Here is a 26047-nt window from a genome sequence, read left to right on the forward strand (position 1 = left end):
TATATATTCTTTCTTACATCAGACTTTTTTTATTAGGATTTTTAAATCATCTGCAAAACAAACAAATTCTAAGCAAATGTGTGTGAAGCAACTTTATGTTACTAAAGTATGATGTAATGTGCTGTATGCTGTATGTGCCGTATATATAATGTATGTATACTCTATGTATACTCCAAAGGAGAGGAGCAGCTGTAAAGCAAATTAAACATGGGGGTCATAGGCGTGGCTGTAATTTTCATTTAACACTAATGGGTTTAGAGAGTACCTAGTTTATTAATTTTACAGGAGTATACAGAAACCAAAAACTAACACCAAAAATAAACAAAAAACTACTACGTCAGAGGTTATCAGCAGTTGTTTTTAGCTGATGTGGGTTTCAATGGAAAAAGTGAAATAATATATATATATATAAATATATGTATTATTATTTTCGTTTTGTTTTTTTTCAAAGATGCTTTTTTACAGGATTAGAAAATTGGGGTGTAATTAAGACAATGAAATGCAGGTCCAGTATATTCAATCCAAAGGAGTCAAATGTGTGTGGACTTTGAAAGCAACTGATTTAAACAATATTCACTTGGAAGGAGTTTTCAAAGGAAAGCAACTAAAAAATGTCAGATACTCTGTGTTGTGGATATCTGACTTGACTGACAAATCATTTGTGTTTTGAATTAGAAAAGAACAAGTTCTGAAAAAAAATCTCCTTGGAGTTTCATTTTCATCCAAAACTTGATTGTCTTTTTTTATTTTCTATTCCAAGTGACAGCAACAAAGATACAACAAGTCACTTGATGATTTCCTTTATATTCCTGATCACAACACTTCACATTTTCTTCCTTTGCTTCAGTTGGCCCCCCTCATAATAAAGTGGCAGATGACACGTGAAATGGTGGTGCTGCAGCGTAGACATAATGAAAACAACGCCCACAGCCCATATGCGTCCAGAGTTAAATGCCAAGGTGTAAAACTGATCAGTCGCAGGTGTTGGAGATGTGGCGATTTTTATCGGCCTTAAGTGACAGGATGGCGCCTAGGCATCTGTTTCTGTGCTATTATTAACACACCATGCTCCTCTGCTGCCATGGTGATCAGTAGATCTCTGCTCTAAGCTTCAGAAGTTATGTTATCTACAAATTAAAGGCTTTGCAGAGCACTGGCACAAATGCTCACAGCTTAAATTTAGAAATCACAATTGTTTACCCAGTTAATGTCTTTGGCAACAACATGCTCACTACTTTGCTGATTTTTGTTGTTACTCTATAACAAAGATGTCAAAGTGACAATTTGGCATCTGGTCACCATAGTTGCTGCTTTCTTCCCTTTTAAGTGATTTTATTTAGAGATCCCTCTAAACATGATTTAACAAATTAGAGATGCAGTATGCACCAAAACTATACATCAATTCTGCAGGTTTGCCAGAATGTTCAACAATGTAAATTTACATTGTCCTATAGTGATTAAATTATCTTGAAACATTTGACTGTGTAATTAATTGATAACATTAAAAAAATGAGGCACCACACTCGTGGAACCCAATAAATGTGTGTGACCACTGCAGCATGTTATATCCTTTAGTGCATGCACGCAACAATAATAGTTGCAGCAGTTTTCTTCCTCTCAACCCTTTAATGTCCTTACTGAAAACAATCTATCGAAAACCCAGACAACCCTCTCCCCAGCAATACCCTTCAGCTCCTCCTGGGGGATTCCAAGGCATTCTCATGCCAGAAGGGATATAAAATCCCTCCAGCATATTCTGGGTCTACCCCAGGGCCCCTTCCCAGTTGAAAGTTCTCAGAAAACCTCTAAAGAGAGGCATCCAACATGATCCCAGAACCACCTCAATTGACTCCTTTCGTTCCGGAAGAGCAGTGGCTCTCCTCCGATTTCCCTCCAGATAGCCAAGCTCCTCACCCATTTCAGCTGCTTGTATCCTCAGCCTCATTCTTTCGGTCACTACCCAGATCTCCAGCGTTTTAACAAAAATGAACCAGTAAATTGAAAGCTTTGCCTTCCGGCTCATGTCTCTCTTCACCAAAACAGACCAGAGCAGCACCCACATTACTGCTGACTAGGGATGGGAATTGATAAGATTTTTACGGTTCTAATTCCATTTTCGATTCTGCTTAATGATTCGGTTCTTTATCGGTTCCCTTATCGATTCTCATTTGGAGAAAAAGGACAACAAACCGGTCGATTAGCATCAACTTTGTTTAGTTTAGTAGTAACACAAGTCATGACCTTACAAACCCAACGACGGTGAGGTCCACATTGGTCTATCATGGCCTGGGTAATTTAACTCTTCCCTACTCTGGTGAAAGGAGAAGCTGGAGGTAGACGTGAACTGGGGGTAGTACCACCAGCCTCTGGCTCTGAGCCAGTCAGGCTCTGTCTCTCATGATTTCATCTAAATGTAATGCCTGAGAAGGCATTCATTTAACCTTAACCGTTACTAATAGCAGATTTTATAATGAGGCAAATGGCGCTAACATGATAGGCAGTGTTTGTTTGTTAGTTAGTTACCTGCAGTGTTAGCTGAGGACATGCTAACGTTGCTGCTGCTGGGTTCAGATTCACCAACGTTAGTCCGAAGCAGATCGAAAACGCGACATTCATTCATAGTTATTGCATGTTGGTAGTATTTCCTCCCTTTGGTGAAATATTCACTTTGCAAGTTGCCCTGTTGTCGTCTTTTTTAGGGATGTGTAATCAAACTTTTGAGCGTTTGTACCACTTGGGCGCCATGTTTACTGTTGACAGCTGGTTGCGCTGGACTCGCCACGCAACGTTGCGTGGTGACGTCATTGGCGCCCACTGGAATCGATAAGGGAATCGTTTGCAAAATCGCCAAACGATTCCAAGGAATTGAAACACTGGGAACCGGTTCTCAACAAGTACCGGTTTTCGATTCCCATCCTTACTGCTGACAAGACCAATGTCAATATGTCTGTCCATCTTTCGCTGCAACTTACAATCACCCATGAACAAGATCCTGAGACACTTAAACTCCTCTGCCTGAGGCAGGGACTTATCTCAAACCCAAAGCGAGCCTTCCACCTTTTTCCACTTGAGAACCACGGCCTCGGATTTTCTCACCCTGGCTGCTTCACACTCAGCTGCAAACCACTCCAGTGAAGGTCTTGGTTTGAATAAACCAACAGAACCACATTGCCTGCAAAAATCAGAGATGTGACTCTTAAGGTTCCCAAACCAGATGCCCTCTGCACGACTAAGCCTTGAGATCCTGTCAATGAAAATTACAAACAGAATCAGTGATGAGGGGCAGCCCTGACAGACTTCAACACGCGCTGTAAACAAGCTCACCCTAGTGCCAAGAATGCGGACACAGCTCTTGCCTTGGTTATACAGGAAACGAATAGCTCGCAAAAGCGATTCCGGTACCTTGTACTCCCGCAGCACCACCCACAGAATCCGTTGAGGAACAGGGTCATAAGCCTTTTTCCAACTCCACAAAACACATGTAGAATGGATAGTCAAACTACAATGATCCCCTCAATAACAACACTGCTCCTCCTGAATTTGAGGTACGACAATCAGTTGGAGCCACCTCTCCAACACCTGGAGTAATCTTTTCTGGGGAGGCTTAGAAGTGTGATCCCCCTGTAATGGGAACATATTCTCCGATCCACTTTTTTAAAAATGGGAGCCACCACCCCAGTCTGTCATTCCACAGGCGTTCCAGACCTCCATGCAACATTGAAGAGGCACGTAAGCCAACACAGCTCCACCAGGCCCAGACCGTTTATCAACCCATGGCAAATCTCGTCTAACTCCAGCGCTTTACCGCCAGGAAACTATGATGGACGAGTCTTCCCTGAAGTCCTCTCTGCCTCCTCAATGGAGGACATGCTGGCCAGATTAAAGAGATCCTCAAAGTGCTCCTTCCACTGCCCGATGATGTCCTCACTTCTGGAGTGTCGAACTGAAGACGTTGCAGATAGGGGCCTTCAGCAGATATTTCCAGGTCACTTTCACTACCCATTTGGGTTTACAAGGTCTGTCTGGCAGTCTTCCTCGCTAGCGGATCCAACTCATCACCAGGTGGAGATTGGTTGACAGCTCTGCCACTCTCTTCACCCGAGTGTCCAAGACGCAAGGCCGCATGTCTGATGTCATTACTACAAAGTCGATCATCAACCTTTGGCTTCAGGTTGCCAGGGACACTTATGCACCACCTTATGGGCAAATATGGCATTCCTAATGGCAATCCATGACTAGCACAGAAGTCTAAAAACAAAACACTGCTCAGGTTCAGATGAGGGAGGCAATCACGCTTCTCCATGCCACTCCATCATTGCCCACAGGGGCATTTAAGTCCCCCAGAAGAACAATAGAATCCCCAGGTGGCACCCCCTCCAGAACACCATCCAGAGACTCCGATAAGGCAGGGTAATCTGAGCTGCTGTTTTGTACATATGCACAAACGACAGTTAGAACCTTCCCTCCTGCGACTTGCAGCCCATGATGCGTGTGGAGGTGAGCCAAACTGCTCCACCTCACGCACCAGCTGAGGCTCTTTCCTCGCCAGCGAAGTGACATTCCACATCCCAAGAGCCAGTTTGCTACACCGTGGATCGCATGCCCAAGCTGCCGCCTTCGCCTGCTGCCCAACACGCAATGCACCTGACCTCTAATTTCCTCTCCACGAGTGGTGGGCCCACATGGAAGTGGCTTTCTGTTGCTTCTTCAGGCTGAGCCTGGCCAAACCTCAGGAGCAAGGTTCGGCCACCAGGTGCTCGTCGGCAAACTTACCCCCAGGTCTGACTCCAGGTATCCTTTTCCGGGCAAGGTAACTGTTTTTAACAGATGCCACTCCATCGAGGTCTTTGAATTAGTCTTACCCCTCCCCTCAGACCAATTTGCCATAGGAGACCCTACCTGGAGCTAATGCCCCCAACAACACAGCTCTCAGGATCATGGGGATGCTCAAACCCCTCCACCATGTTAAGGTGACAATTACAGAGGAGGGCAGAGGGCATTACATATACTTTCTTCTCGCACCACATACCGAAACCATATGGTGGAGACGGCTCAGGCAAATTTTCTTTCACATACTTTTAATAAATAAAAAAAATTGCTCTACAAACAGGAGAGCAAGACAGTAAATATTTTAAGTTGTAGTGTGCAGGAGAGCAAGACAGTAAACATTTTAAGGTGTAGTGTGCAACCATAGCAAACATCTATGTGAAAATTTATTTTTTAAAAAGTCAATTTTCTATAAATCTCTAGTCTTTTACTGCATTGGTTAGGAGTTGTATGATGAGCCACACTACCAATGACAGAGTGGTCATATCACTCCCTTCTCAAATGAATATAAAATTTTTTCAACAATATGTAGAATTCAGAACTTAGTTCAGCATTCCATCATTATTTGGTTTAAACTTTTGAATTTTTGTCTCACTTCCTTTGTCTCTCTTTCATTCTTCCGTCACGGGAAGGGAAGAGAGGTAAGTTTGTTCTTTTGTCTTTCATCCTCTCATCCTGTCTATCATCCTTAAGCCACATTTGTTTTATCCTAAGCCTCATCAGAGGCTATTCTAAAAGGATTACCACCATCTTAGGGTTAGTGTGAATTAATGTCTCATGGTAAATTAGTGTTCAACATGTATCCATTTGGGAAAAAAAGACCTCAATACATAGGGTTATGTCAATCCATGTAATTTTACAGATATTTTTAATTTATTGGTTATAAGTATTTTTGTAATGCTCATGTTTTTGTATCGCTTGGTTACAGTGAGTACAAATTACAAATAATTCATTTTATTAAGAACACATGTTTCAGCACTATTTTAAAAATGGAAATGGAATTAGAGTGCAGGGATTTGTAAAACTCATCAACTAGTATTTTAGTCTTTATAGAACAAAGAAAACATTGTCAAAGTGAGATGTTTTATTCTATCATGAAACATACTAGCTTATCTTAGATTTGATGGCAGCAAGATAGTCAATCCAATTCAATTCTGGTTTATTTATATTCTGCCAAATCAAAACAAATGTCTTCTCACTTCAAAGATACAGTCCAATTTACGCCAATTATAATTCAATTAATTTTAATACAGTGGCTACATGTGGTGACAGTGGAAAAAGAAAACTCCTTTTTTAACAGGGAGAAACTTCCAGCAGAACCAGACTCTGGAAGGATGCCTATTTTCCTCAACCGGTTAGGGTTTGAGTGGATAGGAAGGAGGGGTAACACCAGGCCATACATGCTAAGAAAGAGAAACACAAGTTAAAGACAGCAATAAATTCACATACACATATTTATAAATAATTTAAAAAAAAACACACATATATTTGTATAGAGAGAGAGAGAGAATGAAAAGAGCAGCGTGAGGAAATGTGCTCAATTCGCCTTTAAAGTCCCCCAGCAGTCTAGGGGCCTGGTTACATGGAAACGTTTTTCACTATAACCGATATTTTTGCTTATCGTTTGGCTGTCGCGGCCATATGGAGCCGGCGTTCTGGGTACCCCAAAACGATATTTTTGAAGAACGGGTTCCAGAGTGGGAAGATCTAGGAACGCCGCAGTTCGCGTTTCCATTGTTACAGCCAGAACGGATTTGTTTACATCTGCGTCACAGCCACATGGCCAACGCCAGTGACGTATACACATACATCAGTGACCAGAACAAAAAGCGGCTTTGCGCGCAACATCCATTCAAAATCCGGAAGAAGACAACACAACAAGGACAGACAGCGATCATCATGGACCCCACAACATTGATAGTAGCACTGCTGCAGACACTGCTAACTACAGTGGAGTTGTTGAAGGAACATTTACAGGTGATGCGCTGGTAGAAGTAGGGGCGTACTTTTTTAGCCTAATCTTAAAAGTAGGTGTCTGATTCCCGATCTCATACTGGCAGCTAATTCTTTAAGAGAAGGGGCCTGACAACTGAAGGCATTCTTCCCCTTATACTTTAAAAAAATTCTAGGAACCACAGGAAAGTGAAGTCCTCTGAAGGGAAAATATTGAACTATGAGATCTTCAATATTTTATGGTGCTTGGTCATTAAGGGCTTAATTCGTGAGAAGAATTTTAAATTCCATTCTCAATTTAACAATGAGACAATGAATAGAAGCCCAAATTGGAGAAATATGATCTTTCCTGCTACTTCTCATCAGAGCTCTCGTCGCAGCATTTTGCATCAGCAGGAGGTTTTTCAGAAAACCTTGGGGACAGTCTAGTAATAAAGAATTTCAAAAGTCCAATCCTGAACAAATGCATGGAGCAGTTGTTCTGCATTTCTCTAAGGCAGCATGTTCTTGACTTGGGCAATATTACAAAGGTGAATGAAAGTGATTCTAGACACCAGTTTTATTATGGAGTTGAATTACGGATCCTGGTCAAAATAACTTCAAGTTTCTTTACTGTTGTACCGTAAGCCTAAGTAATGCCATCTAGAGTAATTAACTAGACAGTATCTTCCTGGAGCTCTTAGGCAGCAGTTTTTGTTTATTTTGTCTGAATTTATGGGCAGAAAATTCAGAATGAACCTTTATGTGTTTAAGACATACTTGTAGTCTAACCAACTGATTGGTTTCCTCTGGTTTCAAACATGTATAGCCATGCATCATCAATGGAAGTTTATGGAATAGAAAATACTTTATTCATACCCCGTAGGGGAAATTCAAAAACATGTTGTGTTATGTTGTCTAATGTCTAACCATGTACTCTTAACTCCTCATTGTAAATATTAGCAGGTGGGAGTGAAGTAGAAAGGTAGATAAACAGGGAATTAGAATACAGAAAGAACTGTGGAAAAGATGCAGGACTGGATTCAAACCAGCAATCTCTTGCTTGAAAGGCTTCACTCTTTTGATATGGGAGCTATCCACAAGTGGACTGGTAGACTTCAACCCTAACTATAACGGCACTTGTACAACAGTCTTTCCTTACTGACAAACTCAGTAGCTTATTTATCTAGCTGAAGTTAAGTCTGACTTTGAAAATAATTGTGTAAACTCCTATTTTCTATTGTTGTGTTGTTTTCCTATATCACAGTATGTTCTAGTAGAGTTACAACATATTTATCAAAATTAAAGATAACATAATCCCTTTTTTTTCTACAAAAAACAATTCCAAACCCCATTTCAGTTTCAGTTTGGAAGTTTTCTAAAATGGTATAGATTAAAAAATGAAGAATTTTTTTATTTGTTTGAACCTTATTTTACAAACACAAGTAAAAAGGAAATTATTTTCAGTATCTTGACTGACCAATTTAATTATATACATTTAATTCAAAGTAACTAACAAGTGAGGAACACACCGGGAGCAATTTGGGGTTCGGAATCTTGACCAACACTTAAACATCTAAAGTGAGAAATTTGAACGAATCTTGAATTTGGTACCAACAACACAGTCGGATATCATTTTTACATTTTAGAGAAGAATTTTTTTTTATAGAAATGTATAGATTTAAAAAGCAATTGAAAGTAGAATACTTCTGGATGTATGCTGTATTAGCAGAAATTATACAAATCTCTCTATTCATAATTGGGTTTCAGACCGCCAGGAATGTATTTGTGTGTTTTTTTTTCTCTGTTATGTTCCTGCTTTGCCCTGTGATGGACTGGCGGGCAATCCAGGGTGTACCCCGCCTTTCCCCCAGTGGCAGCTGGTATAGGCTTCAGCCTCCCGCAACCCTGAATTGGATCAATCTGGTATAGAAAATGGTTGGCTGGATGGATGTTCCTGCTTTGCATTCTAGGCATCTCTCTTTCAACTCTCCTAGATCTGTGGTCTTCTTCCTGGAATTAGTTGGGCCTTTGAAAGCTCAGTCAGCTGCTCCTACATGCAATCAACTTTCCAGTTAGTACATGATAGCAGATTTTAAAAAAGTGCAAAAATTATTCTGTTCATGTAGTACAGCATCCAGGCTAACATAGAAACATGTTTAAAAAAGAAAAATCCAGGTTTTTAGCTTGTTAGAAAATCTAAAGAAGATATAAAGAAAGACACAATATGTCCAGAGCTATTGCACCAGGCTCTCACTAGTATGGAACCATTATAGAGTCAATAAGCAATAATAATATTTAGCGCTTAGGAGAAAAACTAAGTATTTAAACAAATTACAGATCGGACCTCATGGAGATGCCAGATAAACACTCACGATCTTTAACATTATGAACATCATCAATGAAAATTTTGAATACTAAACACAAAGTTTAGCGTGAAGTTACATTTCATAGTATATGTGATAACTTGAATCTGTTGGTACTGCTAGAAGAAAACAGCTAGGGATCACATCCTGGATTCCATGAATGTCTGTACATTGCATTGCTATTTATACAGTAGATGCTGAGATCTTTTAGTCTGGATCAAAATCTCAAACTGGCTAACACTGCAATCCCTAGAGTTGGTTGGGAGAGCTACAGATGGCATTTTTGTCTCGTGATGTGTTGGGGTTTTAGTAATTTTGTCTGAAAGTTTTTACAAATACATTACTGACACAAATATGGTAAGACAGTGTTTTAATTGCAGTAACAGCAGCAATAATGCCAAAGAATACTCCTATGTTTTTTAGACAGTAGAGTTCATAGAATTATTACTAATACTTTCCTTTGCTGTTGCCACATAACAGAGCCTGTCTGCACAAAGCCATATTCATGATTAACCCTCTGGGGTCTGAGCCGTAATGACGTCATGCGATCTGATCACGCCGGCGTGATCATAGACCTCATAGGGTTAAATAGTTTTCTGAATTGTGCATGACTTGACTGAGCTGTATAATGCCGTCAAATCTATCCTACACCTTTAAGAGGAACTTCCACTTCTTATGCAAGCTAGCCCTTATCACCGTATAGTTGCTCATGTGCTTAAATACCTGAAATAACTCTTCATATTCTATCTGGTCATATTCATTTTTAGAGTTCACCTCCATTCAGGTTTTTTTTGGGGGTGGGGGTGGGGGGGGGGGGGGGGGGGGGGGCTGTGAAAGACTCTTATTTTGTCCCCGTTCCAACAATCCTCTTCACCTTCAAGATGCTCTCTCCACAATCTGGAAAATATTCAGTAATTAGGCGTTCACACATTTTTTGACACTTTGTTAATTGAAAGATGGCTATGGAGGAATGGGTGTCCTTGGAAGCTACAATAAGCACATTAGCCCTTTACAGTGCCAACACTCTTCTTTGCCTTTTGAAATAAAGAAACCTTTTGCTTTGTTGGAGGCATGAGGATTTTTTTTTATCACTTCTTCCAATGCTCTTTACTCCATTTCTCTCCCCTTATCTGCCCATTACTCCCTTGTCTATACAGCAGATTCAATATTTTGTCTTCTCTTTCCAATATTTTGTTTTCTTTATTTTATTTTGTCTTATTGGTTTTCATATTCTCCACTCCTTGCCCTTTTTTTTCCCTATTTCTTCTCTCTAATGTTCTTTCATCTTTCCTATGTTTCTTCAATCATTCCAACCTTTTGATTTATCAATATTACTTCTCTTTTCTTTCCTCTGCTCTTAATTTTCCACTTGTACCCTTGACTTTTTCCTACTTTCTTTCTTAGCCATAGCATTGAAAAAATAACTTTTCAACAGCTGATAAACACTCTTGTCTTACTTACAGGGGCATCTATTTTCTTCTTGTGAGAATGGAAAAACAGAGAGGTGGTTTTAGAGCCTTAACAGTTCTCTGTAGGACTGTTTTTAATACAAAAGATTGGATCTATTGCTTAGCACTATGTATGTGTTGTCCAGATCTGTTCACCTTTTATGAAAAACTGTCATGGTGTGCTCCATTTTCCATGCCGAATAACCAAACTAATCACCTGTTGTTGACAAGATCTCAGGCAAGATATTAGCCCATCTATTTCCTCTCCTCTTGGCTCAGTTTTTAAGGACAGCCAAACCTGTGCTATACTCAAAACATTCTCCCTTTTTTTATTTGTAATTACAGATTATTATGCAATTTAATGGCAAAATGTGACATACTCTTGTAATTTTAGATTGATTTGTATCAACAGACACAATTAAACACAAAAGTGACTCCATAGAGTCGCAAAACTTCACGAAATAGACACATAATGACTTTTGCATCACATTTAATTGGTAAAAAAAAGTCATTTGGATGGAATATGGTAGAAAATTGAGCTACACACCTGACTGCAATCTTGCAGAGTCCCTTTTTGACAGTTGATGCCTAAACTTGAAATGTTTTTTTGCATTCAGTCAATCTGGTTTTTCAGTATTTTCTTTTCATTATATTGGGTTTTTTTTGTGCTTTCACTCACTGTTTTGTCTCAATTTTACAAATTCCAAACGGCTTGATTTAGGTTAGAAGTTAAAATGATTCAAGACTTAAGAGTTGGTATTAATAATGGGGTGGCTTAGATCAGGAAAATATCATGTCTCGCAATACAATTTACTCTGTATTTATGGATTAAATCAAAAATATCAATTTTCTTGATTATTGGCTGCCAAGTCACAGGACACAGATAACCTTTTGGACACATCCACAACAAGTCCTACTGAAATACATTACTACTGTCCCTTCGTGAGCTGGAGTCTGTGGATTCTTTTAAAAAGCAGCTGAAGACATTCTTTTTTAGACAGGCTTTTAGTTGATTGGCTCGATGTCACTTTTATTGTGTATCCGTATCTTGGTGGTTTTGTTTTACTGTGTAAAGCACTTTGTGATTTTTATCTGTGAAGGGTGCTATATAAATAAAAGTTCTTCTTCTTCTTCTTCTACTTGAAAGTCGTGTTGGATAGCACATAAGCATAAATACATGGTTTTCAGTTGTATAACTAATGTACATAGAGATCAGCCTTCATTTTGGCTTTAAAGGTTCTATTTCAGCTATTCTGCTCTGATCAATATCAAGTCAGTGTCTTGTGTCTTGTCTTGATGACCAAAATCTTATTTAGAAAGATGAGCTGTTAAAACAGCTTACAGGGCAATGAACAGAGGCAGATGTTAGGCATTTTCATGTGCTGTCTGCTTGCTGCTACTTTTAAACCAAAAAGAAACATTCACAGGTGCTGTTGTGGAAATACCTGCCCATTCACTCTATCTAAATAGCATTTAGGCTGTGTGCTTCTGTGTAGACTTAGGTCAGCCTGCTCGAGTGACCTCTGCAGTTGATGTTCAAACAACTTCCAAGAGAAAAGTGCAACCAGCCTTGAATCATATGCTGATGTACTGAGGTCAATATTTCTTTTTGATGAAGAAAAAAGCAGTACAGATCTATGATGAGGGAAAAAAAATATTGCACGGTTGAGCCTTGTGCATTTGTTGCCTTGAAGGATGAAGCACGTGGCATTTCAAATGTGCCTTTTCAGTTTCCTGCTGCTGTCAACAAACTGCATTAACCTACCCTGACAATTCTTCAACACTTAAAAAGGTTTCTTTTCAAGACGCCTATTTCAGTAAAAACTACTTGTAAGATGTTGTGATGTGAGATGTTAAAATGAAGAAATATATAACAAAGATGAAGATGATTAAATGTAATGAGTCACAAGAAGTAAAAGTCAAGAATATAATGAACGATTAATGAAGGAAATTAGGTTTTCTCAAAGAGATGGCCAAATAAGCACTAGAAAAAATATTAGAATAAATAAAGAGGGAATGAGAAGTAGATTAGTGAGAAAAGATGGAAAAACAAGGATAAAAGATAGAAAAAATTGTGGTGAGGAAAAGAATGGCCTAAATATGTAAAAAAGTAGGAGGGGCAAATAAACAAGTATTCAATGAAAGACAGAAGGCGAAAGTATGGGAAGACATAAACAAGGAGGTCAATGCTGATCTAACACTTTCTGCCCACATTGATTGATCATTTTGAGTTTTTATACTTATTTTATATATTTTTTTTATTTTTAATACTTTTTTTGTTTTATATACTTTTATAGCAAAACAAAAATTATGTTTTGCTGTAAACCTAAACTTAACCTTGTAGCACCCACAGTTGCAGATATGCAACAAGCTTTTTATTTATTTACATTATATTTTTATTTATATTTTTATTTACATTACATTATTTGATTTTTTTTAAATTTACATACATTATTTACATTCATGTGTAATATTTTTTTACATTACATTTTATGTGCCGACAGTTGTCACAGCATCATTTTCCTGGTGTCAGTGAATCACACTCTGCTTTGCGGTGGTCTGTTCTAGTTCATTCTGGTCTCGTTTGGTGTGGTCTGCTTTGTCCACCTTTCTCAGCGGTAATGGGAGGTCAGGTCTCCAACTTGTATTATTACAAAATTAATCAGGAAAGCCCACAGTTGCAAATATGCAACATTGCCTAAAATTATCAAAAATAGCTCAATTCCAAAAATTCCAAAAATATTGGTTTATTCCCACCCAAAAAGATGCAAGAAGAGCCAAAATGATTTTTTTTAATGATTATTCATATGCTTGGGTGCCACAAGGTTAAAACTAGACCTAATACCCCTTTGTCAAGCAACTCCAAGGATATTAATGATCCTCAAAATCAAGATTGTTTTTTGTCCTGACACCCATACTTTTTATAACATTATCTTTGTCACAAAGGAAATTCCTACATCTTTGAGACAATAAATGTTTGCATGGAAACATTTCTTGTAGTTTGTGTTTTCCTCTGATGCAATTCTTTTTTCATCTCCCCATCTCTGGCAGGCTTTCTCTTGGTGGCCAGAGCTAATGGCTGAACATGCCGAAATGTTTCTGTCTCTGTACAGAGCTGACATGGATGCCACTCTGCAGGTCCAGCCTGTCGACTCCTGGAACAGCTTCCCGTTGTTTCAGCTGCTCAACAACTTCCTTCGAACTGACCGTAAGTCTCATACTTTCTGAAATGCTGCTTTATGTGAACTCAGGTGTGCTTGCAGCTGTTGCTAAAGCACAATAAAAGAAAAATATCCTTAAGGTACGGTAAGGTAAAGGTCCTGTTAACTTTGTACTCACCACCTTGACTGTCAAGTTTGTGGAAATGGCAGCAAAATGAAATATAGCTATTAAAACAAACAGCATTTTAGGCACAAAAACAAACAGCATTTTTCCATATTTGCTGGCTTTCATCCAGATTACTGTTCGTTTACAGTATGTCCATCTGGCTACTTTCTGGTGTGTATTTCTTGTTCAGATTCTTAAATAGCTTTGATCACCAGGTGGTAATTCACATTATTACATTTTGTAAGCTCGAGCATCCTTTCAAACTATTTGTGCATGATGACAAAGAAATGTGCCCTTCTTTATCTGTCCTGCTCAAACGATCTGAATGTGTGTATGTGTGTGTGGGCACGGCTGTGTCCTGCCAAGTATGGAATGGAAAGTCAGCCAAAATGTTTGACAAATGTTAGAATGAAAATAAAGGACCAAGCTCATAAAGTATTGCACAGAGAGTGGATGTCCTCATTAGAAAGGTAACTTCAATAAACAACTCGATGAATATAGATATTCATTAATAGATTAATAAAAGATAAGTTACCAAGTTGTTTTCATTTACATTGTGAATTCACATGCTACACATTTATTCTCTCTTTAACACTAATACATTAGTTGAATAACACATGGGGGTAAAAAACTTCCCCACACCCTTAACCCCTTAACGCCTGAATTTATATAGCTGTATATAAAAAAATGTTTTGTGTGTGTTTTAGCCTTTAAGTAGATGGTAAATAATGCTGAGATTATTAATTTCACTTTTGCACAAAAAATAAATAGAAATTTTGGTATGTTGCAAACAGGCATCCTGGTCAATTTGAAGTCAATTTGGTATGTTTGGTATGTAATTTGGTATATTGCTTATTTGCAACACCAGGCATAATGGTCAATAATAAGATAACAACAACACAGTAATATAATAGTGAAAAAACAATGTTTTTTTATTCACCCTTTTTTTTTTTTACATATTTATTTATATAAAGGTTCCTAGGTCCGTAGTGAATATGGACTAACCGGCATTGGGGGAATAAAGATGCAATCTCAGCTGGTTGATTGAGTCAAACGTTTTGTAGCATATATGCGACAATAGGCTTTAAGGGGTTAAAATAACCTGTCTTGTTCTTCTGCATTAATGGGGCACTATAGCTTGCTTTATTCCCCTCCTACGTTTAACATTTACACCTATTATCTACTTAGTCCAACCACAGTCAGTTTAGCTTCTGTGGGAGGGAGCAGGGCCTTGCCACTGCTCACACCACATATTATTTAGGGTCAGAATGTTCGCTGTCAAGGTGATAATGGAAGATCTCACATATAGACACAGTGGTGCTGGACAGAGATTGGGTTTTGGCAACGTACGCACAGAATGTTGTCAGGAAGTACAAGAGGATCTCACTAGCTGCTGTCGCTGGGAATTCTGTGTATGCTGCTATGCAATTTGTTTCTATGTCGTTGTTAATAAATTCCCCATAAGAGGCTGCAAAGGTGAGTCTGACTACTCTTTTCTCCGCAACATAATGGTGACCTCGACAAATTTGACTTCCAGAACCCAGCTGAGTGAGTCCTCTGTGCCTCTGTGTGTGGTTCAAGAGCACCTAATTAAGGTTGTGAACAAACACAATTATTTCACTTTGCAGGTGCAGATTTATGCAATCGTCCAGCATTTCTGATAGAGACTCACTCCTAATATTTACGCTACTATTGTCTTTCTTTAAACAGAATATGTATAGTGCATAATTTTGTGTTGTTTTTAAATCATTAAATGTTTTTTACTAATCATTATTTGTAGAAAATGGTGAAAAGAGATTATCAAAAACCAAGGATCAGCTCTCACGCTTTGTTTTAAACCTCAACTGAGGCACAGATATACAAGTACACACAAAACATAATATGGTTAAGTAAGTAATATACAAACAATTGAAATATCTTGTCCTTATTGAAAACATCCATTAAGCGTTCTCACTGCTGATGGAAAAGCCATCTGAATCCTTGGATTAATAACTTATCTAAGCTCCTTCACTAACAACCTCAGGGCTGCAGATGAGACTCTTGTATCGTTCAAGAGGAATTTTGGCTCATTCATCTTTAGAAAACTGCTTCAACTCAGCAGACTTTTTATTTTGTTGGATGGAGCTCTGTACTTCCAAACTCATTGCAAAAAGCAGATGTACTTTGTGTGTCATTGTTTAGTAGATTTACTTGAATATTAAGGATCATTAAGGTTAAGCTGAATAGCCACCCCATTATCCTTAAAGACATCTTTATATACTTCGTTATTTTTATTCTATCCTGAAGATTAGTTTTCCTAACTCTGTGGCAGCAAAGTAACCCCAGCGTATGGTGCGTCCTCCATCATCCTTTACTTCTGAGATCATTTTTATAGCATGTGTAGTGCTGTATGTTTTCCTCAAACAATTTAAAGTTGGTTTCTTCAGTCCTTAAAACTTTTCCCCAAAAACTCTGTTCTACTAGAATATTTTTTTTGCTTTTATAGGTCATATAGTAATTAAACAGTTGTTCTAACCAACACCAGCAAACTTTAATGACATCTTCTACTCCCAAGAAGAAAGGTAATTAAAAGGAGTGGCTATCGGAGGGACAAGATAAGTTACCTGGCGAGTCAATGTTACGCAAAGTAAGACTGATTTTTGCCATGGGTTTATAAGGGCTTCCAAGAACCAGAGGCAACAAGAGGCCCCTTGCTGTGTCTCATCGTGTCGGCAGCATTTGAACAAGCATAATCCAAAAATCCAAAAGTAATCCACAAAGGCTTCTCCTCCTCCTACTCCTGGCAGCCAGGATGTAAATTCTGTGCCTGTGCAAGAAGACATAGCTTGCCATCACAGGAAGGGGAGGTAGAAAATATACAAGAAGGGAAACTGAATAACAAATATGATTAAACAAAAAAGAAACATAAGCATAGCCACAAGTGCTATGTTGCTCCATGTAATTCTAAGATTAATCTTAGAACTGCAGGCATTCCCTCTTATCTTTAATAAGATCTACTATTCAAATTTCAAAGTTATTCAAGAAGCATATTACCATTTATCCCTTACTCCTCAGGTAAAAAAGAAAAAAAGAATGTTAGTAGACAGGAGGACTTTTAAAAGAAGAAGAAAAAGGCAGGAAAACGAGTAGAAATGTCCTCCAGACAATGAATGACAGTGTGGGGTGCAGGGGCGATTTTAGGATCTGGTCTTTAGGGGTGCCCAGCCCCCAGTGCTCACAGAGGCACATTATTTCTCACTAATTGAGGCGAACTAGTACATTTATAAATTTTGGAGCTGTATTAGTTTTGCTTTGAGTAGTGTTTTCCCCTACAACATTCAATTTTGACCTCTTCATTTCAAAAGACTGTGACTTGACAGGGATAACAGAGAGCCTAAGACAAATATTGAAGATAACTCAACATGTATTTTGGAGTAAAGAGTTAAAACACAAACAAATGCTAGAAAATAAATAAAATGGTCACTAAAATAATGCATCCTTGAGCAAAAAAAAAAAGTGTTTTTGCATAATATAATATTTAAAAAATGTGCTGAGCCAGGGGGTGCCGAGCTATCTCACGGTGGTGCACCACTAAAAATACCCTAGCCTCGCCCCTGGTGGGGTGAAAATGCTACAGACTAGTTTGTGCAGGGATGGTGTCAGTCAATTAGTCAGTCTTTATTTACAAAAGACTGAATTTAAATCATGTACCTTAAATCGCTCCACACTTATGGTTTACTTATATCTATGCTTTTATCTAGCATGTGTATCTTTGCACTCAAGCAACACTCATGGCTTTCTGGAGGCGCTTCTAAATCGGCACTGGTGATTGGCTGGCGCAGAGAAAAGTGGCAGGAAGAGGACTCACAGTGGGAGAGGTGGTCATGAGGGGGGGGGGGCGACTTTGTGTGGCTTGGACCCCGCTTATTTCTGCTTACATTTCTAGTTATTATTTTTCTAAAATTAATCAGGCAGCATAAACTGTAACACTCATGATATAGTAATTTACAAGACTAGCTCCAGAGCCTGTGCATACCAGGAAAAATTACATGTTGGCTAAAAAGTGGCGCAAATCTACAGGTCAACACATTTTGGCCTCTAAATGCCACATCCTACATCGCACAAAAAACTTAATTACACATAGAAAATACTTTATTCATCCCCCATGGGGGAAATTCAAAGTTTGAATGTTTGAAAAACATGTGAATTCAAATTCACATGTTGCTTGAATGGAGCTGAATCCAACAAGGTAGGCCACACCCATTTTCACCTAATTAGATTTTTTGCTACAATTGCTAGATATCCTAAATCTAGTTTCATCAATGCCTCAGAGGGGTCACAAACTAAAAAATTTACTCAATTGAAATTTAGATATATTGCTGTATGACCTAGTTATGCACATACAAAATTTATCTAGCTAGCTATCTAAATAGGAATTTAAGCTCCATTTTAGTAATGTTTTAATATTACATTCATAACCTTAGTTTGCAACACAATCAAGATAGGCTTTTCCAGTTTTTCAAAATTCAACAACTAGGGGGCGCTGTAAAACTGGTAAGTTTATGGTGAAAAAATTACTGTAAAAAAAAATTGTCAAATTTGGATTACATTGTCAATAGACTGGCATGAGGCAAGCCATAAATGATGGTAATGATTGGACAAAGGGGCGTGGCTTTTGAACAAAAAATTGAAGTTGTCATACTTAAAAAATCATTAAAAAATTACTTGTTTGTCGTTCCTTCAGTCATGACAAACATTTAATGTCCACATTTTTCTGCAGTTTTGAGTAATTCATCTTGTTTTTTGTTTATTACGAAAATTTGCCAAACAACTATAACTCTCCATGTGATTATTCAATTCCTATGAAAATTGCCAGATAGGTCCTCTTGACAGTGATACACATATAGCGATTTTTCACATCTTTATATAATACACATTTTGGGTGTTATGAAATATTCACCTGGGGCCTACAACAAAAACTTTAAAGTATACCTGACACAATCCCTATCAACTGTGAAATATCTCACAATTTTGGACCAACCATGTAATTTTTATGAATTTTTAAAATAGTTTTATACCACACACATTGAAATAAAACATTTATTTAATGTTTTGTGAAATATTCAGCTGAAGCTCATCAAAACTTTCTCACAGCAGGCTATACACTACCCTAATCATCATTACAACCCTTTTTTTCTGAATTTTCGATGGAATGGTTGTTGTGATTTTTTTTCAATTTTGTTATTTAAAGGGATAGTTCGCCTCTTTTGACATGAAGCTGTATGACATCCCATACTAGCAATATCATTTATGAACATTGACCCCCCCCTACTGCGTCCTGTGAGCCAAGTTCCGGCCTTGTTTTGGCATTGACGAAAGTAGTCCGGCTAGTTGGCTGGGGTTTAAAAAATAAAGCGTTTTGCTTCTCAAAACAATATGCGTTCAAAAGAAGATTGACATTTGCATCACAAAATTGTTCTCCAGGAAAAAGTCAGACCTCACAATCGCTTGGCGCTATTTTCTCTCCCTTCGTATCACTGCGTGCTGTGTAGACCGTGCAGACCGAGCAGTCCCCTGCTTCCAAGCAGCAAACACCATAACAGGCGCGGCTGTCGGCAGGTGGCAGCATATATGATGTATGATTTTTCCAAACTTTTTGATACAACGGTATGATTATTTAAAAAAAAATAATAATAAAATTTAGGGGCTCTTACCAAATACACATACCATTACACACCCACACTCTCTCATCATTAGTACATTGTGAGGACCGACTGATATAGCATTCTTTGTGACCCATTCTTTGTGACCCAGTATCACTGTTACCCATTGAGGTAACAGTGATATTTTTCATCTGTGAGTTACACTAAATAGGTAGCCTAAACGGACACACTTCAGTAAGATATTTACATAGCTAGCTCAGGAACTTGAATGTACCTCAGGCAGAATAAATTCCACGTCGGTCAAAGATGGCGTCACAGGAAAGGTCCACTCGTTGTCGCCTTTCAAACTTAAAACAAAAAATGACTTCAAATCATGACTTTGTCTTACAAAGCCAACACTCAAATCACATATCTTGAAACTCCTCACACACTTTTGGTTCATTTGTACTTCTTATTCAATTACTTCATCATTTGTCCTAAATCACTCTCAAGTTTGAAGTTTTCTATCACTCACAGTCACAATGGTAATTCTACAAGTTGAATCAGCTGACGAAAGATGCAGCTGGAGTCCAACAGTGGTGACAAGGCATGAAGCTGATTTTTCCTCCTGCTGTGAGAATGTCAAGTTGGCTTTAAGTGTCAAAAAAAAGCAGCAAAATAAGAAAAAAGAATTGATCAAAAAATATCAGCACTCACTATTCATGGGTCAAGCATTTTTCTATATGAGTCTGTGCTGCGTAATATGTCTTCAATGGTAATAGCTGTCCTCAATCAAAAGACATACATCTCGTAACATTGTTTATTTGAAGGATATACTTTATTAAGTTTCTCTGGTAACAAGAAAATATACACATATATATATATATATATATATATATATATAGATATTTTTTTTAGATTTCAGAAAAATATGGGCATTCTCTGTACAGTATACTTATTAGCTTTTTATTGTTAAATTTGTGGATTTGAGTAACATTATGATTAGTTGTCATTTACCATTTAAATCAAAACACTAAAGGATAACTTCAAGTATAAATACATTTGTCTTTTTTTGTAAGTACATCAAGTACAACAGACGATCTGAAGTGCTTTACAATCCAACAAAAAATAAAATGGAAAAAAGGGTTGGTTGAGGTAAAATTCACTTGATCTTAAAAAATGGGAGCTGCAAGTTAATAACTACCTAGGAGATAAAAAGGAGGTGTTTTCTGGGTTTCTGAATAGAGAACCATCTGGAACACATTCATTAAAGCAACACAACATGGTTTTACTGATAAGGAAATTGTTTTTGGAGGCCCACTTGTTTTTTAATTATTATTATTTTTTTTTAACATGTCATGATCTGAACAAATAAGCTGTGAAAAGTCGCTGTGAAAAGCTCAGAATTGCTGTAGTTTAGATTGTTGTAATATTTTCTTCTCTGATGAAATTGTATCTTAATTTAATTTGACTGCTGCAAAAGATGTGGCCTCACTGATTTCTCTTCAAGCTGTTCATCAGATATGATGCTTTGTCTTTGAGCCAGCAGAGATTTGGCAACTTCCTCCACTGCAGTTACATACAGGGAGGCAGATAGACTGACAGACCACGGGCACTTTGAGTAACAAAAACTTCAATTTAGTTTTGTACCCACAATTGTTTTCTGATGGCATATATCTTATATTTGGTCTGATTACTATCCTTTGTTCATTCTTTAAGTATTCCAAGTGTCACAATATTAGCTGCCTTGAATTGGAGCATAATGAGATCGAGATTAATAAAAATAATAGATCGAGATTAATCGTGGACCAAGCAGAAACATAGTTTCACTCTTTGACGAGTGAAGATGTTCCACTAGCATTTCGGAAGAAGGTGAGACCAAAGGGATTGGCTTGAGTTTAGTTCCAATAAAATGGAATGAAAATATAAAAACTTTAAGTTAATTTTCAAGTGGCCGTCAACACAGAAATAAATATTTATTTATTTATGTATTTAAAATAGTTTTTTGTTGGTTTGTATGTTTGTTTGTCTTTAAAGGAGAACTGCGGTATTTTCAACATTAAGCCTCTTTTCTGAGTCGTCTGCAATGTTTTAGAACCCCCCTCACCGCTTTATTGATGTTTACTGCTGTCTCCGGTATTTGCCTAATTTTGATTCTTCTCAACCTGCTTCAGAACGGCAAGTCATGCGCATGTCTTAAAAGGTCCGTAAAAGCACAATAAACGTCCGTTTTCAAAATAATCAACTCACCGGAGTGGTTACTGGTGTGCACTGGTAATCCATATCAAATTTCGTTGCGAAAAGTTGCTTCTGTCGTGTTTTATTTGGCAGCTCGTTCATGCTCGCACTATTTTCTTAGCGGTGGCGGAGTAATATCAACGAACATCCAGTACAAATTATCAAATAAAACACGACAGAAGCAACTTTTCGCCACGAAATTTGATATGGATTACCAGTGCACACCAGTAACCACTCCGGTGAGTTGATTATTTTGAAAACGGACGTTTATTGTGCTTTTACGGACCTTTCTAGACATGCGCATGACTTGCCATTCTGAAGCAGGTTGAGAAGAATCAAAATTAAGCATATACCGGAGACAGCAGTAAACATCAAAAAAGCGGTGAAGGGGGTTCTAAAACATTGCAGACGACTCAGAAAAGAGGCTTAATGTTGAAAATACTGCAGTTCCCCTTTATTTTTTAGACCACACCTAGCAGTAACCAGCCAGCTGACCTCAGGTGACTTTAATGTATTTCACAAATCCTATGTCTTTTCTTTAACAAATACATTATATCTCAGTCGTTCAGTAGATTATTTAAATGCTCACTTGATTGTCAGTCTGTGAATGTGAGCCGTTGTGGGGGAGGTGAGTTTTACTCTCCAGAGGACAAAAAGGCTAGTGTTAATCATGAAGGAACAGAGCAAAAGGAATTAAACTAATGATGTCCTGGGAGACTCGCCTGCTTTCCTCTCACCCAACACTGACTGTCTCTCCACACTGTGCACACTGTCTGTGAGGACTTATTTTTCTCTCTCAAACCCACAGGGAAGAGCAGAGGATATTGAAGGAGTGTACATGATATGATGGACACCTGTGCAGTCACATTCAATGCTAAAATCTTAAACTTGCTTAAGCTAAATGTTAGCTTAGTCTTCTCACCCCTAGTTTTTGGTTTTAGTTTATACATTTTTTCATTTAGGAATTTCTTCAGCTGAACGCTCTGTGCCAGCTTGTCATGTTCTCACACAAAACTGGGAAAAAAAAACATTTTTGCACAAGATCACTGTCATTGACACAGGAAACCTCTTGACAAAAAGTTGGAAGCACTCAGTTTAAAATATTACTCTCTACCTGACAATCAAATTCATCTGAAAAATTGATATAACTTGTCTGTACTTTACTTAGCTACTGTAGATAATGGCCAGTTAACAAAGCGTGAAAATGTGGGAAGTGGCCGGCCTGACTAAGACCCTTTCTTGGCAGGAAGGAGGGATTTTTCTTCTTTTTTTTTCATTGTCTTATCATTTTGTAGTTACCAGACACTTTACTCACTCCAGCATCTATAATATTTTTACAATGAGGATTCATTATGGGTTAAACAAACAGCAGCTACATTTCTGAGCTTCAGAGGTACTTGTATGTAGATTTAGTTATCTCTGGACATAGTTAGGCTCGGTGTTCCCTCATTCTTACCTTAAGCCAAGCAAAGGTAACTGGCTTGTACTTCTATTTTTGGACAGATAATAAATTAATGAATAATGTATACATTTATTCATCCGATTCAATTCAGTTCAGTTCTATTCATATAGAGCGAAAATTACAAGAAACGTCATCTCTAGGCACCACAAAGATGCAATCCAATGCAAGCTAATTATAATTGAGTTATTTGTAATCCAATCATAATCCAATCAATCAAACCGATTAAATTCCAGTTTAGTGCAATTCATACAAAGCTGATCTTTAAAAAAAAAAAAACTGGTTACATAGAAACTTCTCTTCCAATTAATCCAACATCCTGAGCATGTATGTGGCGACAGTGGAAAGAAAAGAAGAAATTATTGGTAGAAACTCAGAAAGGACAGCCATCTGCCTCGACTGGCTGGGGGTTTAGAGGACAGGAAAGAGGGGTCTAAATGTCCTTTAGACCCCTCTTTTTTTCAATGCTTTTTTTTTTTATATCAAACTTCTGCCGAAAACTTTGCAAACTGAGTCTGATGTGTTTTATCATTGTATATGTTACATATATTTGCAACAAATTGGAAAATGAAGCTATCAAACGTGATGGGGATGAGGATTGTAAACGCTAGGTCCATCTGATCTGGCCTCAAGAGCAAGGAGAGTTTCACAAACTGAAAAGAGAGTTTTGGAATTATCCTGATCGTTCCAGAAGTATATCACAAGTTTCCAATTAACCCATTGCTCTTTACATTATTTGTCATGGCTGCTTGGTGCTGAGACATTAATAAATTTAGTTTGTCTGATGTCATCCTGAAAAATGGTATTTGCATGTTTGTGGCTGAATGGTAACACAAAGGCAGTGGGCCTTTTGACAGTAATCTGGCCATTCAGAGAAGAATGCAGAAGAAATGCAGAAAATCTAACCTGTCTACAAAAAACCTTTGAATACATTTTTCGAACATCATTAAAATGTTTTACTATTTTTGTAAGCCTTACCAGGAATTAAACCCTTTAAATTAGAGCATAAAGACCTTGTAAGATCAAAGAACACCCCATTCAATTGATTAAATTCAGTAACTAGTAGTACAACCTTTAGCAGCAATAGCTTGAAGTAATTGTTTTCTAGATTATGTTATCAATCTCATATCCTCATGGAGGAATAGTGGACCAGTCCTTTTGGCAAGATTGCTCAAACCATGATCTTTTTTATGATTTGATGTGTTTTGCTTTCACAAAACTTGGCACTGCACGATGACCAAACATCTATGATTTAGTCTTGTCTGTCTAAAATACCTTGTCTAGAAAAAAAGTAAGAAATCAAAAAGCTTCGGTCAAAGTTGAGGAACAGTGTGTGTTTGACTAATTAGGAATCAAATTAATTAGTTAATTGTCCATTTTCCTTAAAAATACATTTGCTGTTTTGAATTGATAGAACAGAAAACTTAAAAGAGAACACTTGGAGAAATGTAACCTGTTTTTAAAGAAAAGGTTTCTTTAAAGAAAAAAATAATTTACCCACCTTTTTTGTGTTGACCCCTCTTCACACAGCTCACCTTTGCAATGGGACATTCCACAAATACCTGCAGAACCTGTTTGTTCCATTAGTGGTGCGCTACATAGATCTAATGGAATCTTCCATTGCCCAGTCCATCCATCGTGGCTTCGAGCAGGAAACCTGGCAGTCTGTCAAGTAAGTAATGTTATCTATGTGATTATGTTGCTTTGGAGCACTGATTTTCATTCACATCACTGTTTCATTCAATCCAATTAGTTTTCTTAGTACAACTTATATTTGTGCAGGACAAAGGACTACACATCTCAAACTGAATTAAATTTAAGTTGAAGTCTACCAATATGTTTAGGTTGTACACAACTTTTAAGACAGTTATAGTAACATTATTTCATCATTTGAGGATGATGTGCTTTAAGATGAAGTATTTTCTGTATTGCCTTTAGGTTTATGAATCTCAGATTTGTGTAATTCCTGACCTTTTATATCTTTTTCAAAACATGTTGTAGTCTCATTTATTTCAGTTTATAGACGTAAAAAAAAACATGAAAGGTTTCTCCTGTGGTTGAAGTACTTTGTTAACTCATTTCAATTCATGTAGAATTTAGGTTTAGGTTTAGATTTTGCTCAATATTTTAACACCCACTACAACATCTCTTTGATCACACTATGCCACATGAGGATGCAATTGTGTGAATGGTATTAATTGCCTTCAGTTGCCAGAATGTGCTTTATTAGGGAAAATGTAGTACTTATATAAGATGTTTATGTACCAATTTTATAATAATGATTCTGTTAGTAGATATCTAACACAATGTTTAAACGGTCGTAATCTGAAATTTCTCTCCAGTATGTCCATGTGTGAAATGGGAGGTTCTTTTTTCTTCTATATAAGAAAGTACTTTATTGAGAATACGTTCTTGTACACTATCAGCACAATGATTTGTCACAATGTGATGCTGGTTGCCACTTCAAAGTAACCAAAAAAAATAAATTAAACAATTGACCAAACATAGTGGTGCACTAGACAGCAGAGGAACAAAAGGAGGTACAGTTGAATGTTAAACACAAACAGCAAGGACACTCTTTGACAAAAAGCACAAGGATTGAAAGATATAGCATGAATTGAAGGGAGCAGTGACTCTTTCATCTTTTATTGCTCTTTCTTATTCATCAATTAAATGCAGAGCTGCTGTTGTGTGACTAATCTTTTGTGTGCATATGTATGTGTTTATGGGCAAGTACATACACATGTGCTGTGGTTAAGGATGGCAATTGTTACTGTCTTTCTCTTTGTCCTTTTTTCTTTTCATTTTTTTCTTCTCTGCCATCGATCA

General features: G+C 37.6%; 1 protein-coding gene across 2 annotated transcripts in view; it reads left to right on the plus strand.

Moving 5' to 3' along the window:
* Positions 1-26047, plus strand: part of cadps2 (Ca++-dependent secretion activator 2) — a 289837-nt gene that overhangs the window by 194166 nt on the left and 69624 nt on the right. For both annotated transcript variants that reach the window (XM_075469290.1, XM_075469289.1), the window contains exons 18-19: positions 13625-13781; positions 24749-24890. In XM_075469290.1, coding sequence (XP_075325405.1) covers positions 13625-13781; positions 24749-24890 — 299 coding nt within the window. The remainder of the gene's footprint in view (positions 1-13624; positions 13782-24748; positions 24891-26047) is intronic.

Source organism: Odontesthes bonariensis, chromosome 7 (genome assembly GCF_027942865.1).
Source record: "Odontesthes bonariensis isolate fOdoBon6 chromosome 7, fOdoBon6.hap1, whole genome shotgun sequence".
NCBI lineage: Eukaryota > Metazoa > Chordata > Actinopteri > Atheriniformes > Atherinopsidae > Odontesthes > Odontesthes bonariensis.